We start from the raw sequence: 15,748 nt of genomic DNA, 5'->3' as shown, positions 1-15,748 counted from the left end.
CCTGTATTCAAGACCTCTTCCCTCCTTCAATAAAAAAATTAAATAGCAGAAACAACTGCCTGGTTAGTAACCCATATGCAAAAAAAAAAAAAACAAACAAACAAACAAAAAAAAACACCAGTAATCTTAAATCATACATGGTGGTGCACACCTTAATCTTGGCACTTGGGAGGTAGAGGCAGGTGGATCTCTGTGAGTTCAAGGCTAACCTGGTCTACACAGTGAGTTCTAGGACAGCCAGGGCTACATAGAGAAACTCTACCTCAAACAAACAAGCAAACAAACAAACAAACAAAAACAAAACAAAACCAAAACAAACAAAAGAAATAAACTTTCATCAAATGAAAAAAAAGAAAGAAAGAAAGAAATACAGTAGCATAGTAGGAGCTGCAACCTGATCTCAGAGCATCCATGCTGCTGTTGCCCTGCTGTTAGCAGGTACATGAGTCAGCATGAAAAGAGAATTCTCCAGAACCTGAGTCAAGAGTTGCTGAGCCCATTTTGTTAGCTGGCAGTTTCAAAGATGATGCAATAACAAATGAAACCTCTTGTCAAGAAATGCTAAAAAGTCAAGCCAAGCCTTTCATTGGCCTAGAATTACACATGAGCACACATAATTAGTGACTTTATGCCTGATTGTTTGGAATTATGTAAAATGATCATTTTACATAATTCTACCTCACTAGGACACTAAGTACTCTGCTCCTTTTCTTCTTTCTGTTTCTGTTCCAATTTTCCTTGGGGGTCCTATTTTTTCCCTTTTTTTGAGGGGGGAGGGCAGGATATATGTAGTCCAGTCGGGTCTCGTAAATACTGTGTAGCTGAGGATGATTTTGAGCTTCTGATCCTCCTGCCTCCAGCTCCTAAGTGCTGGAATTAAAGGTGTACATCACCAAGCCTGGTTTTATGTGGTACTGGTGATTGAACCCAGGGCTTTGTGCAGGCCAACCAAGTACTTTGCCTAACCTAAGTTATAGCCCCAGCCCGAAGGTCCTACTTCTCTAGATGCAAAAGGACCTACAGGAGTTGGCAAAGCCAGACCCTGTGCTCAAGGTTATCTGAAAAGAGGGCTTCTTCTAAAATGGAGTCATCTAGTGGACACTTGTAGAATTGTCCAGTCTCCTAGATGTCCCACTTCTATTTCCTAATTATATGACTGTTACAAATGATGCCAGCCTAGACTACAGTTGATTACTAGAGCAGAGCTGAGCCTATGAGCTGAAACAAACAAGGGAAACCTTTCTCTGGAGTCAGTGGATTGAGGGAAAGTTCTTTCATAGAGAAAGTTTAAAGTAGGAGGCTAGTGAGATGGATCATAGGGTAAAAATGCTTTCTGCCAAGACTGATGACCTGAGTTTCATCCTCAGTTGCCACCATGGATGAAGAGAATCAATTCACAAAAGTTGTTCTCTAACTTGCATGTGTGTCTCTTGGTCCCAGGAGCCAAGAAAGCAAAGTTTTGCCTGAATTCATTTAGTCTGAGGTTACTTTCATTCAGAACTAAGAGTGACAGAGACAGGCTTTTGTGTTGTGGTCTGATGAGCTTGGTTGTGGGGAACTCATTCTGGGGGGTGGGGGTAGAGGAAAAGCAGTCATTGGAGGAGAGGATGGAGAGCCATCTGGGTCTGAGTCTCAGAAGAGCAATGTGGGACAGACAAGAGGTGGTATACTAGAGCTCCTCTGCTGTGAGACTCTGTGGTACTGGGACTTCTCACCTCCCTCTTGGGAGATCCAGTGGCTCTTTCCTCCTCCCTTCTATTCAGTACCTGCTTTAACCCAGACATTACTCACAGGCTAAGGTCCAAAGGTCATTCCTGGTAGTTTTAGTCTTGCATAGGTAGGGGTCTGTTCTTCCCTTCTCTCACAGATCCCATCTCATATGCTGTGTCAAGATTACACAGTGACCTGGTTGGGCTGTTCAATGAGGAACATATGACAGGCAGATACAGCTTTTGGAGTAGGCTAAATCCATCTGACCCTGGACCTCTGAGGGTGTTCCCCATGCAGTAGCTCAGCATTATAGCTGTAAGCAGAAAGAAAGCCAGGTTGGGGCTTACCCCCTACAACATGGTGCAGACTATCACCTGGGACTTCCCAGGAAATGGACACTCACTTGAAGTGTGAATGTAGCAGGGAAGTTTACAAAGTGCTCACAAGGTGAGAAGATCAGCTGGTGGGCTTCCCTTCTGCTGTCACCATGTTCTAACATGCTAGGATGAGGGAAGGGACTGAAACAGGAGGCTGGTCTGTGAAACCTGGGTCTTCAGAAGAAGGTCTGGGGACTGAGATGCCAAGGTGAAATCCAGTTGAGAAAACTACTTCATCTTCACACTGTCTTTCCCTTTCACTGGGTGGAAAGGGCTTGGAGGAGCAGCCTCTATAGTCAGCACATGCAAATAACTAGGGCCAGTGTGGGTGGACCTTGCTGTTTCTGCAGAAAGGTCTACTTGGAGTAGCACTGCTGACCAGGCATGGTACAAGCCTGCATCACAGGCTTTGGAATAGCTGACCACACCAATAATTACAGAAGCTGGAGATAGCAAAGTTTCATGGCATGTGTGACTTCATATTTCTGCCAGTGCTAGAGAAGGTGACACTAAGTCTGCTGAGGCAAAGCAGAAACTAGTATAAACTCTGTTGTTGTTGTTGTTTTCTCTTAAAGACAAAGTATACTGTATAGCCTTGGCTGGTTTGGAGTTCAATATGTGGACTAGGATGGCCTCAAATTCACAGAAATCCACCCACCTCTGCACCTCAAATGTTAGAATTAAAGGTATATGCCACCACATCCAGCTTAGATGCTGCTCTTGATCCAGAGTGGCTCCTTTGAACATGGTCCTGAAAAAAATCATCTAAGGGAGGGGGGCTTTCCCTGCTAGGACCTGTTTTTCTTGGTTTTCTGAGATTGATGATGCAGTTTAAGCAGGCCCAGAGCATGAAATAGCAGGTTTATAAGCTGGGGTATCCAGTGATGTTGGTGCTCTGGCAGCACAGATAGATGACTAATCCTTTGTTGGCTGAACTCAGCAGAGCATTTTGCTCCTTATGTCAGGGCAGCACCTGCTCCCCAAGGCCACCCTTCGTTTGTTATAAATCACAGAGAAGCTGGTGAAATAATTGCCTGCCTTGTTTGCACCTGGAGTGAATTGAAAGAAGAAATAGCCTCCAAGGGCACTGAGTTATGAGCAGTGGGAAGGACTCGGATGGACAGGAAAGAAGATGGCTAGAATCTCTTCATCTGTGGTAGGGGACATGGCCTGCTACCCACTCTGGTGGGAAGGTATCATCTTTAGATGGAGTTCAAAGGACATTCCTTGCATTAGGTTTTCCTTTCTTGTCTTTTAGAAATTACGAGACGGGGTCTTCCTATAGAGACTTAGCTGACTTTAGAACTAGAGATTCCCCTGCCTCAACTGCCAAGAGCTGGAATTAAGAGTTTATTACACAGCACATAGCTATTTCTCTTCCGTAAAGTCATCATCTGCCTGTCATTTTTGGAAATTTCTGGACTCTTGGCACAAACTTCTATTTGCGGCTTCCATTTTCTGATATGAGCTGGTATAAACTGATTGGAGCTTTTCCCCACTACTGGACCGGAATATTGGCAAATAGATGGTTTCTGGACTGGTTACAGCCTTGTGTCATGTGATCTGCCTTGAGCCCATCCATAATGGCACCTTCCTTCTCTCTTTAGGTGGCCTCTCAGGCCTTGTCCCCACTAGCCCCAGCCCTCATTGGGATCATTCCAGAGACAAGACCTGTCACTCTGGGTGACTTAATCAGTGTGGAAAAACCAGCTGGCATCTTTCTGTTGGTTTTCTGCCTCCCAAAACTAATGCTTCTCAAGTGGTGGTGGCCTGACATAGTCTTGTCAAAAAAGGCCTTTTGATCCAGGAGTGGGAAGGCCTGTCCCCAAGTGCTCCCAGCTGCCTTCCAGTGGAGCTTTGCTCCCATCTGGCCTCTGCTGGGAGAAAGCTGACCTGAATGTGATGTTATTTTCTTTTTTAACATGGCTTTTAGAACCCAGAGCAATAATATTTTCAGCTGGTCACTGAGCCTGATCAGTGAGCCCCAGACCTCCGTCTGGTTAAATAGAACTGCCTTTATAGATGTATTTTGGGACAGTGCAAATTCAGTGTTCAGAGTGGGATTTAGTTACCACAAATGGTCAGCCATTTGCCCAGGGACCTGGACCTATAAAGCAGTCTGGCTATATTGATGTGCCAGACCACAGGGTGAGGCTTCCAGGAACACAGGATACTGGGTGCTTCTTTGCTCCTTCTGGAAAAGGGGGGTTGTCCTTGGTGTTGAAGTTCTTTTGCTACCAGTTCTGCTATATTTGAAGCTTGGAAACTCAGTGTTTTCCTCTGTATATTGGGAACAGTCATACCTGCCATGTTTGTCAAGTCTGTCATCAATGCTCCATGTGGAATCAATCTCTCTCTCTCTCTCTCTCTCTCTCTCTCTCTCTCTCTCTCTCTCTCTCTCTCTCTCTCTGTGTGTGTGTGTGTGTGTGTGTGTGTGTGTGTGTGTGTATACATGGGTGTGTACATGGGTGTGTATGTATGTGCACCATCTGAATTTTAGGGGGGATTGTTGGGAATATAGGGGAAGAAGGTAACAGGAAGAATCAAGAAGAAATAGCTACCTCCTCTCCTTAAAGCATCTCAGAAATTCATTAGTCAAATCAAGACACCATGAAAATTGCAGTAGTCTAAGCCTCCTTTTGCTGGTGATAAGGAATTGGCTGTAGGAGAGATGTGCTGTGACCTGGTGGCATAGTGGGAATCAGATCCTAGTGGGTCAGTCCTTACTCTGTTACTACTGGCTGTGTGGACTTGGGCAAGTTCTTTGCCTCTCTGAGCCTCAGTTCTAGCTTATAAAATAAGTGGTTGAATATCTTCTAGAGCAACCACACTATAGCCCAAATGGTCATAGGTTTCATGTTTATACATTGCAGAGTTGTAGATCTTGCCTCTTTTTTTAGAAGGCAAAGGAACTTGCTTGCTTTGGATAAAAATGTACTGCTCCCTCTGTGGACCTTCCACATGCTTCTTGACTTTTTTTTTTTAATTTTTTTTATTCCCAGGAGGGTCTTTTGGCAGGAATAAGGAGATTAGAACTTAGATCCTGAGCTGTGAGTTGCCTTCAATTTGGCAAGAAGGGCCTAGTATCTACTCTACCACTGAATGCTTGCAGACTTGTCCACACTGGTCATTTCCCGTGCCTCTTTGGTCTGTGCTTTAGTGTTGAGGCTGACAAATTCTCAGGTGGTAGGTTTTGAAGTGGTTATACACCATCTGCAATTAGTTGCTTTGACTAAATGAGAAAGGCAAACTCACTCAAGCTTCTTGTTACACACGAGGCCTTTTATTCATTTAGCAAGTGCATTGGATGAGTGAAGGAGCCCTTCTTGGCTCAGGGAACGTGTAAACTTTGATTTTCTGATTTCTTTAGAGCTTGGAATTTCCTGAATTTACCAGTGACCTGGAGTCCTAAGTTTCTTAATGGTTCCAAGAAAGAGTTCTGAGTATGGAGTTCAGAGCCCCAACCATGCCACCTCTGGCTTCACGACTCTGGGCAAGTGGCTTTTCACTACTAAATAGTATAGAATGGTACCCTCTGACTCCCTGGTTCCTGATCTGTCAAAATGTGATGGATTCAGGTTCATGCTACTACTGCCATGAACTTCACCATGTCTTCCCAACCATGAATCAATATATTCTTTAAAACTTCAAACTAGAATAAATTCTTCCTTTCTTAATTTGCTTTTGAATTTTGTTATAGCAACACAGAAAGTAATTAAAACAAAAAAAGTTAGTGCTGAGAAAGGGGATTATTACTGTGATAGACCTAACCATGTGGTTTGTAGGCCTTCAGAATTGGTTGGCAAAAGACATGTGGAAGAGTTTGGAGCTGCAGGCTAGAATATAGTAAGTAGAACTTAATGGGCCATTCTGGTGAGAGTTCAGAAGATCCAAATGCTGGTACAAATGTAGTAAAGGCTAGGCCCACAAGGTATCAGAGAGAAACAAATTCTATGGGGAATTGGGCTAGAGACCACTCATACTACATCCTAACAAAGAATCTGGCTACATTTTACCTAGGTCTGAGATTAAATCCTATATTTTTAATATGTTTAATGGAAGAAATTTCATTAACAGTATAGTCAGACTGTGACCTGGTTTTTGCTCTCTTCTTTTAGTTTGATTTATAGGAAAAAAAATCTGAGCAAAAAGTAGAACAGATAGATATAAAAAATGTTGAATTTGGTGAAGAAAAGAATGTGAGTGTACTTAAAGTTGTAGATGGGGCAGGCACAGAAAAAGCCAAGGATAAAAGTGCTATAATTGCTAGACAGATTAGCATCATGGAGCACAGGAAAGGGGTCTTGAAGTTGAGACTTCACTCATAGAAGGCTCCAGGACATAAAAATGGAAATTGAGTTGAAAGTAAAGTGTGTGGGGTGTTTGTGTGTATGTGGGGTGGGCATGCCTGAAACTATAAAGATTCCAAGGCAGCTTACTATGCTTTCCCAGAGTATTTGAGCAGACATTCAGAGACCCAATGCAGCTGTAATAAAAAGTGGTCCTGGATACATCTTGAGCTAGCAGCAGAACCTGACAGCACCATCTACATAGTGCTAACTTTGCAGGAATCCTGAATGCAAGAGTTAGTGTCATGGAGGCTTGTACCAAGGTTCCAGGAAAAAGCCAATGAGGCCAGGAAATTTCGGACAAGCCATACTGTCCCTGCAGAGAATTCACATGTGTTGTAGTTGACAGGACTGTAGGAGGGGTACTGGCCAAGTCTGTTGGAGCTCTGTTGGTGATTCTGTTTGTGGAGGCTATAGAACCTTTGGGACAAAGGGGTCCTGTGGCTGACATGGTGCTCTAGTGGAAAGTCTTGCATATTATCGCCCAATTCTACTTTCAGCCTGAGTTCTGCTTCCTGGTCTAACAAAATGTGACTAACCTGGGTCCCCATTCCTGCCACCATGAACTCTACCATGGCCTCCTCACTATGATGGACTATATTAATGGTTCTCAATCTTTCTAATGCTGAGACCCTTTAATACAATTCCCCATGTGGTGACCCCCAACCATAAAATCATTTTGTTGTTACTTCACCACTATTTTGCTACTGTTAAGAATGTGGCCCAGTGGCGGTGGCACACACCTTTAATCTCAGCTGTTGGGAGGCAGAGGCAGGCAGATCTCTGTGAGCTCAGGCCAGCCTGGTCTACAGAGTGAATTCCAGGAGAGCTAGGGCTACACAGTGACACCCTGTTTCAAAAAACTGGAAAAAAAATCATAATGTAAATTTCTGATATGGGACCCCCAAAGGGATTGTGGCCCACAGATTGAGAACTGCTATACTATGTCATTTAAAGTTGTAAACCTATTTTCCCTTAAAAATAAGTAAATAACAGTTTTTGTTCCCTTGTCATATTAGCTGGTTCTTTCGACATTCTGATAAGACCCTCTAGAAAAGTCCCCATATTTCTTTTTTGTCAAATTTCTATTTCTATTAGAAAAATCACATTTGTAGCAGAAATCTATTGGGCTCATGGTTTCAGTTCATGGTTGGCTGGATCAATTCCTATGGAGGGTAGAATTGATTGGACTTTGAGCTCCCTGGCCAAGTCTTCCTCTCTCTGTGCCACAGTTAACAGGAGGAGGGGATTGGTCAGATGGTTCCCGACCAAGAGATTCCAAGGCTCCATAATCATTCCAACTTCAGTAGCAAAACTGTTATTCTTTTTTTTTTCCTTCTGTTTTAGGCAGACTATGAAGTTACTCCAGATGAAAAACTTGGAGAGAAGGGGAAGGAAATAATGACCAAGTACCTCACTCCAAAGGTAAGAGTCCTCCCAAACTTCTCATTGGGAGGAATGGGAGGCCCTGTCTAGGAATGTGGGCAGCCCTGACATACATGAATGGTGGCTGCCAGTGGTTCCCAGAGTGCCACAGTTTCCACCTTTACCCAGACTATGTTGCAGCCTCATAGAGTCAGAAGTGGGTGGTTCAGGATAGACCTGGCGTAGGGTAGGAAACCTGGTACTTTCTAAGGATCCTCTTATTACCCACTGCCCACAGATTTAGACAGGAAGGTGAGTCTCATTAAAATTGGGGTTGGAAGTGCACAGAGGAAAGGTCTCAGCAGAAGGCAGTTCCAGTAAAATGATGGGGAGGGTCAGGGCCAGGAATGACCAGGAGGGAGAGGTCCATCAAGCAGTTTGGAACTGGGCAATGAGGGGAATCCTTGAGAGAAAGTGGGGAATTCTGAAGTGTGTTCTCGAGAATACTGAAGAACAGGAGTCTACCCTGACCTTAACAACAATCCAGTTTAAGAAACTGTAATGACACAGCCCTCACAGGCCAGGCAACCTTGATTTTCTGATATCTGCTGCCTTTTGATACATTATAGAAAAACGCTCTTTCTAGAATAAATGACTGTTAAGGAGCCCTCATCTATTTTGTTCTCTTCAAGGTTCAGGGTACATCATGGAAGAAGGAGTGGAAAGAATGTAATATCCAAGGGAAGCGTTGGAGTGTTATGGAGCACTATCTTTTGGGCATGACATAGTTAACATAGTTTTTGGACTCTTTTTTTGTTTTGTTTTTTGAGACAATGTTTCTCTGTATAGCCCTGGCTGCCCTGGAACTCTATGTAGACCAGGCTGGCCCGAAAATCACATGATCTGTCTGCCTCTGCCTCCCAATGCTGGGATTAAAGATATGCATTATTACTGCCTGGCAGTTGGAGTCATTACCTCACAGTCACTGTAGTTACCTACACAAGATCTATGATAAGATTGAGCCTGTCACAGAGGAGGAAGGGCTCATGAGGCCTTACCAACTCCTCCCTAAGTATCTATAGCCAGTTAATGGTTGCTGGAGGAAGGAGAAAGACCCAACCTAAATGAAACTCATTTGGTGAGTTGGTGGTGGTTTGTAACAATGACTTGACCCATTTAATGGTCTGGTCATAGCTGAGTGAACCCTAGAAACATCCACCTCCTCTCTCTACCACCTTTTTTTTTTTTTTTTTTTTTTGAGACAAAAATTTCACTATTCCAAGCTGGCTAAGAACTCAGTGTGCAGTCTAACTTCAAACACTTTTTAAATTTGCGTTTTGTGTGTGTGTGTGTGTGTGTGTGTGTGTGTGTGTGTGTGCGCATATATGCCATGACATGCACAACGGTTAGAGAGAATTTCATGAGTCAGTTCTCTCTTTCCACCATGTGGGACCTGGAGCTCAAACTCAGGTCATCAGGCTTGGTGGCAAGTGATTTTACACACTGAACCATCTCACCAGCCCTCAAATATTTAATCCTCCTGCCTCAGTATCCTACTTGGTAGGATTATAGACATGAGCAACCATAACCAATTTTAGTTTTTCTTTTTGAAAAGTAGCTTCCCTGTTGGACTCAACTGGTGCAAGCCATCAACTCTAGAGATAGGAGCTATATTTGTGAACAGATTCTTACCCCCTTGGGACCATTGATCATCTTGTTCAGTCCCCTAGACATTGGACACAGTTCCTCAATGGATGTCCCAGGTTAATGATAGACCAAGTCACCACAGGTCTTTGCAGGACAAAGTCCTAACCACCATTCTCTCTCAATACTTAGTACCTATTCTCAAGCAAGTGTGTTCATCGGTGACTACAATTGGCATGGCCATATCCTTTCCATGCCAAACTGTGTAACCCATATAATTCTGCTTCTCCAAATGTCTCCTGAGTGGGCACCTCTGACATATTATAAATCTCGTTCTTGCTTCTGCACTGGTTCCTCCTCCCCTCTGCTTCTATCCTAGTCACACTTCTGTTTATGGGCCCTGCAGGCATCACTAATCCTTTATAGGACCAGCAGAATTAATGCTGATAAAATGCCTCTCAAAGCAAAAACTGCCCAGCTTGCTCTGGCCAGTGTATGACCTGACAATATGGCTACACCCTCCATCTGTGAGCCATTGAATAGCTATTAATGTCAGCATGCAAATGGCTCATCCTCTTGATCACAGTCATGGCATATGAAGCAGCCAAAGGTGGCTGCATTTCTGGTGTAGCTACCATTAAAACACAGCAAACACTGAGTGTGAATAGATGTGTCAAGTCTAGAGGCAGTGCTCCTAAGGGGAGGAAGTATCCTGGGGGATGATGGTGACAACAGCTCCCTGGCTGAGCTCCTAGTATGCCAGGCTTCCAGGTTGTACACATATAAGCAGGCAGGGCCTGTAGACCTCAGAACTCATGCTGCCAGCCCATGAAGTCTTTACCACCCTCTACCAAGACATTATCCTACCACAAGTTTACAAAGCCTGGTCCTCCTCTTCATTTGTACCACCAATGAGGCTGCCACCTACATGTGTCTACCCAAAACAATGGCAGCTGACAAGTACTGTTTACTTGCTGTGTCAAGCACTAGCTCAGAGTCCTTTTATTATATTGCCGTAGATACTCCATCCTACAGCTGAAGAAGGGAAGGCTTGCCAGCTGTCACTTCCTAGGTCACACAGCTAGAAAGTGGCAAGGCCAGGACTTGATCTTAATCTTTGTGATTTAGGAATTCTGGGTCTTTCCCAAGGAGCACCATTTACCATTCCTCCCATTCAGTACCCCTACCTCTGATTATCTAGTGAGGGTAGAGAGTTTCCTTTACCCCAAAGGGAGTAGGCCCTGTGGTCTGTCTCAGTGTAGGGTATCAGAAAGCCTGCTCCCCTTTCTCTTTCCCTAGTCCAGAAGCCTCTGTCAGAAGACTCTTACTGAGTCTTCAGGTTCCTTACCTCTGTTCATGTTGCCTCATCTTCTAGAGGCAGGAGGCCTGGATTCCCTCATCAGCTTAGATGGTTTTGTAAGTACCTTGATGCCTGCCAACATTTTTTTCCTTAAGTGCTCCTCAATTTCTGAAATTTAAACCACACCATCTGCTGCTGTCCAGGGACCTGGGGGAGACCATCTCCTGGGTTGAGTGTTTTCCTACAATAAATTTTGGACTGCCTTCTCAGCCTTTCCTGGAGGAGCTTTCTCAAAAGCTTGCTTCACTTCTCATTGATGCAGAGGCCCAGGTATAGGGGAAGCAAAGGTCTGGGTGAGGGCCTGAGCTAGAGGCTGATGGCTTCAATGAAGCCCCAGAGCCAGTGTCCCCAAACTAAATCATCCTCAGCATAGGCCCTTCTTCAAGATGGAAAGTAAGTCCCAAAAAGCTGACAGCCCAGCCAATGAACCAGGGGAGCTTCTAGGAGGCCATGCCGTCAAATCTGAAAGGGGGAGGTGAAAAAGAAGGGAAAGGAGAACATTTCATGGGCCTCTCTGAGCACCAGACATACAAGTGGTGCACATGCATACATGCAGGAAAACACTCACTCATATAAAATGAAAATGAAATAAATTACATGAGATCATGTAACCATCACCTGAAAGTTCTGATTTATCTATATCTTCATCAATATTTTTCTCTCTCTCCCTTTTCTCTCTCCTCCTCCTCCTCACTCTGTGTTGTGTGTGTGTGTGCGTGTGCGTGTGTGTGCGTGTGCGTGTGTGTGTATGAGAGAGAGAGAGAAGAGAGAGAGAAGAGAGAAAGAAAGAAAGAGAAAGAAAAGAAAGAAAGAAAGAAAGAAAGAAAGAAGGAGAGGAGAGAATGAACACAAACGAGCAGAGAGAACTATCAAGAATGTTTATTTGGGTGCATTCACATGTGTATGCATGTGTGGAATACAGAGATTGATTTTAGGTATCTTCCTCTGTTGCTCTTCACCTTATTTTTAGAGACAGTCTCTCATTAAACCTAGAGTTCACTATTTTGGCTGGCCAAACTACTTGCTGGCCAACAGGTCCTGAGATCTGCCCGTCTTTGCTTCCTCAGTGTTGGAATTATAGGTGCACCATCACATCCACATTTTATATGGGTCCTGGGTATCTGAATGTAGGTCCTAACACTTATGCAGTAAGTACTTTACCCACTGAGCCATTTCCTCAGCCCTCAGTTTTCTGTCTTTAATTTTATCAACCTTAGTGGGTATGAGCTGGTTTCCTGGTACAATTTTGATTTTGATTTCCCTGGTCACTGATAATGTTTCAATTTTTCCTGTGCTTATTGGTCATCTGTGTATTCTTTGAAAAAGGTCTATTCAAATCCTCTGCCCATTTTTAAAGTTAGTTATTTGTCTTTTTGCTGTTGACTTACAAGAATTCTTTGTATATTCTAGATACAAGTCTCTTCTCAAATGTATGATTTGCAACTATTTTCTCCATTGTGGACCCTATCTTACTTTCTTGATGTTATTATTTGAGATATTTACAATTTTTTGATGAAATTCATACTTCATTTCTGTTATTATTTTCAAATGATTTGTGCTTGCCTTTTCTTACCTGTTTTTCTAAGAAGTCCTGTGTTCCTCTGGGAACAAAAAGAACAAATCTAGGTGTACATACTCTGTCATGAGCCACTCTTCCTCTAGAGAACCAAAACCTTGATGTCTGTCAGAAAAAGGTCAGGACCAAGCCTGACCCTTCACAACCATTCCACACCAACATCCTCCTGCTGTTTTCTGTGACAGACTTCTATAGCCTTTAGATCCTTCAGAGTACAACACTGCACTGATTTCTTACAGATGTGTGGATCTTCCCAGTAACACTCTAAGAGGACATTCGTGCATCTGCTTTACAGGCCAAGCAGCCAAGATTTGGGAAGATGAGCGAGTTCAGAGTGGAGCACCAAGTGACTCGCCTCAGCAGTGCTGTCTGTAGGACATTTTGTTGTGGCTCATTTTAGTTGGGCTCATGATTCTCCATTATTGAAGTCTTAATGACTAAGGCCTGGCAGGTGGTTCCTACCTTAGTTGTAATTCTGCTAGAAAGTATAAGTGGATCTATATGAAGTTCAATGCTGATGCATAGATTCCCCCTGCCCCAACCTCCCAACAGACATACACACAATCACTGACCAGAAGCAACTTAGAAGAGGAAAGGGTCTGTTTGGGTTACACTTCCAGATCACAGTTTAAAACTGGGGGAAGTCAGAGCAGGAACCCAAGCAAGGCCTGCATGGGGTGCTTCCTAGACAGGAAGGGTAGACAGGTGGGATGGGCAGACTTGACATTAGCCACTGTAGTATTCCTCTGTGGGATGCTGGAAACGCCCAGCCCAGGCAGTATTTGGAGTTTATTTTTGGCCAAAGGTCCTCAGGCAGGATGTTGTTCTCAGTGCCCTCTGCAGTCATAGGGTTGCCTCTTTGTTTCTATAAACAATGACAGGGTAAAACAGGGACGTTTGTTCCTGTTATGGGGGAAGCAACCTATCAGCCTTCTGCTGCACAAAAGAAATTCATCCCTAATGTCTGTTTGGCTCTCTGGGAAAACAACCACCCTTGAAAAAGAAAAGGGGTTGTATGAGAAGAAGTGATTCCTACTTTGCTTTCTTAATTTTTCGAACCTTATCTTACTCATTGTACCCTCTCTGTGGCAGGGTTAGGGTTAGGGTTTTCTGCCTCAGATATCAGCACCAGGATGGTGAGCAAGGCTCATCAGGCTGGCTCTCAGCTCTGGCCTCAGGGCAATCAGCTAGCTGGCTTCACTCCTTGTTGTCAGAACCACACAGAAGACTACTCCTGCTAACTTCCAGTCCTGCAAGCATCCTTGGAGCCTGTATTAGTAACTTTAACATCACTGTGATCAAATGCCTGGGAGAAACAACTTCAGAGAGAAAGATTTACTTTGGCTCATGGTTTTAGGGGGGTTCAAAGTCCATCACAGTAGGGAAGGCATGGCAGAGCAGCTCCATCTATGATGGCAGAACCTTGAGGTATTCTATAATTTCCTTTCTGTTTCTGTGATAGAACACTTTGACCAAAAGCAACTTAGGAAAGGAAAGGTTTTTGTTGTTGTTGTTTGGCTTACATTTTGAGGTCACAGTCCATCAGTGAGGGAAGTTGGGGTAGGAACTCAAGCAGAACTCTGAAGCAGAAACCATGGAGGAAGCTGCTTGCTGGGCTTTCCCTTTTGTTTACTTAGGCTCATGCTCAGGCACTTCCTTATACAACCCAGGATCACTTGCTCAGGGAATAGTAGTACCACTCATAAGTGGGCAGGTTCTCCTACATCAATTAACAGTCAAGACAGTCCCTCACAGATATGGTTGTGGACCAACCTAATAAAGACAATTGATTAATTGAAACTTTTTTTTCCAGGTATTTCTAAGATGTGTCAAGTTGACAGCTAATGTTAATTAGGACAGCTAATGTTAATTAGGAAATTCTTTATGTGGTGGAAGACCAAGAAACAGGAAGTGCAGGCTGGCACCAGTGTAGCATGAATCTTAGAGAGTCTTATTAATAAAATCAAACCCGAGTCAGGTATTGGGGTGAACTGGAAGATCAGAGAACCAGAACAAGCCACAGCTACCTCACCTCGCCGGATCCTCAGCTGGTCTTGTTTCCTCAGACTGGAGGCCTCTTGAGTCCTTATCCAGAATGGGTCTCAGCTGAACTGTGCTGCTAGAAGCCTGAAAGCTTAACCAGCCAAATGCTTCTAGTTTCTGGTCCTCACACCTTATATACCTTTCTGTTTTCTACCACCACTCCCTGGGATTAAAGGCATGTGTCACTATGCCTGGCCATTTCCAATGTGGCCTTGAACTCACAGAGATCCAGAGGGATTTCTACCTCTGGAGTGCTAGGATTAAAGGTATGAGTGCCACTATTTTCTAGCCTTTGTATCTAGTGGCTGTTCTGTCTCTGACCCCAGATAAGTTTATTAGGGTATACAATATTTTGGGGAACACAATACCACCACACACCAGGGCATGGGTATAACCTTCAAAGGCTCCTGTGACCTACTTTTTACTTCTAGGCTCTACCCTCTAAAGCTTCCTCTTCCTTCTACCCTCTACAGCCTTCAAAATACTTCACAAGCTACAAAATGAGCATTCAAAACATTAAACCTATGGAGGACATTTCTGATTCAAACAATAATAGCACCATAGTTTACTCATCTGAGTATGGAACTAATGGGAGTGAGTGCAGGCCTGGACTCAATACCATCAGCTTTCATAGATCTCATCATATTTGCAGACCACAATTACAATCAATGATCAGCATTTTTCTTTTGAGTCAAATCATGTTTTAACTGAAAATAAGTGAGCTATAAGGTAAACTAGTATGCATATGTCATAGGGATAACTGGAGTGTAAACTTTGGACATGATGAACCTTTCTTACTGTATGGTGATTAGTATGTGTCAGACATACTAGCACACTGCTGAGATTTTCTTGATGGGGCTTGAAGAAGAATTGAATAGAATAAACTTTTCTTGAGTGTCTCAGTATTATTTGTCACCCTGGTTTCTCCTAAGACCATTAATTATCTTTGGAAATGCTCTCTTCTCCCTAGCTAGTGATGCATTATGAGATGGGGCTTGATGGTAATGAAAATAGTATGGCTTGGAACAAGGATCCCTGGACCAAGTGGTATAACTTTCTGGTATATGTAGTGTAGAATCCACAACTCATTTGTATTAGATATTTTTCTTGTTTCTGTGATCAATTCCTGGTAAAAACAACTTGATGAAGGAAGGATTTGTTTTGGTTCACTGTTTTTGAGAATTTGATTCATTGTGTTTGGACAAGAGCATTGTGGTAGTGGGATATGTGGCTCTTCCCCTCACATCATGGTGGACAGGAAGCAACAGGAAGGGACCAGGGTGTAGCTGAAGTTTTTCTGTGTCCCACCCAGTCCACAGCCACT

At 43.6% G+C, this 15,748-nt stretch overlaps 1 protein-coding gene across 1 annotated transcript in view; it reads left to right on the top strand.

Moving 5' to 3' along the window:
* Positions 1 to 15,748, top strand: part of Grk5 (G protein-coupled receptor kinase 5) — a 222,415-nt gene that overhangs the window by 161,993 nt on the left and 44,674 nt on the right. Inside the window, exon 4 of the mRNA XM_059255703.1 lies at positions 7,784 to 7,861. Within this exon, the coding sequence (XP_059111686.1) occupies positions 7,784 to 7,861 (78 nt within the window). The remainder of the gene's footprint in view (positions 1 to 7,783; positions 7,862 to 15,748) is intronic.

Source organism: Peromyscus eremicus, chromosome 1 (assembly GCF_949786415.1).
Source record: "Peromyscus eremicus chromosome 1, PerEre_H2_v1, whole genome shotgun sequence".
Taxonomy (NCBI): domain Eukaryota; kingdom Metazoa; phylum Chordata; class Mammalia; order Rodentia; family Cricetidae; genus Peromyscus; species Peromyscus eremicus.
The sequence above is the reverse complement of the archived record's forward strand: the minus strand, read 5'-3'. Positions and strand labels throughout refer to the sequence as shown.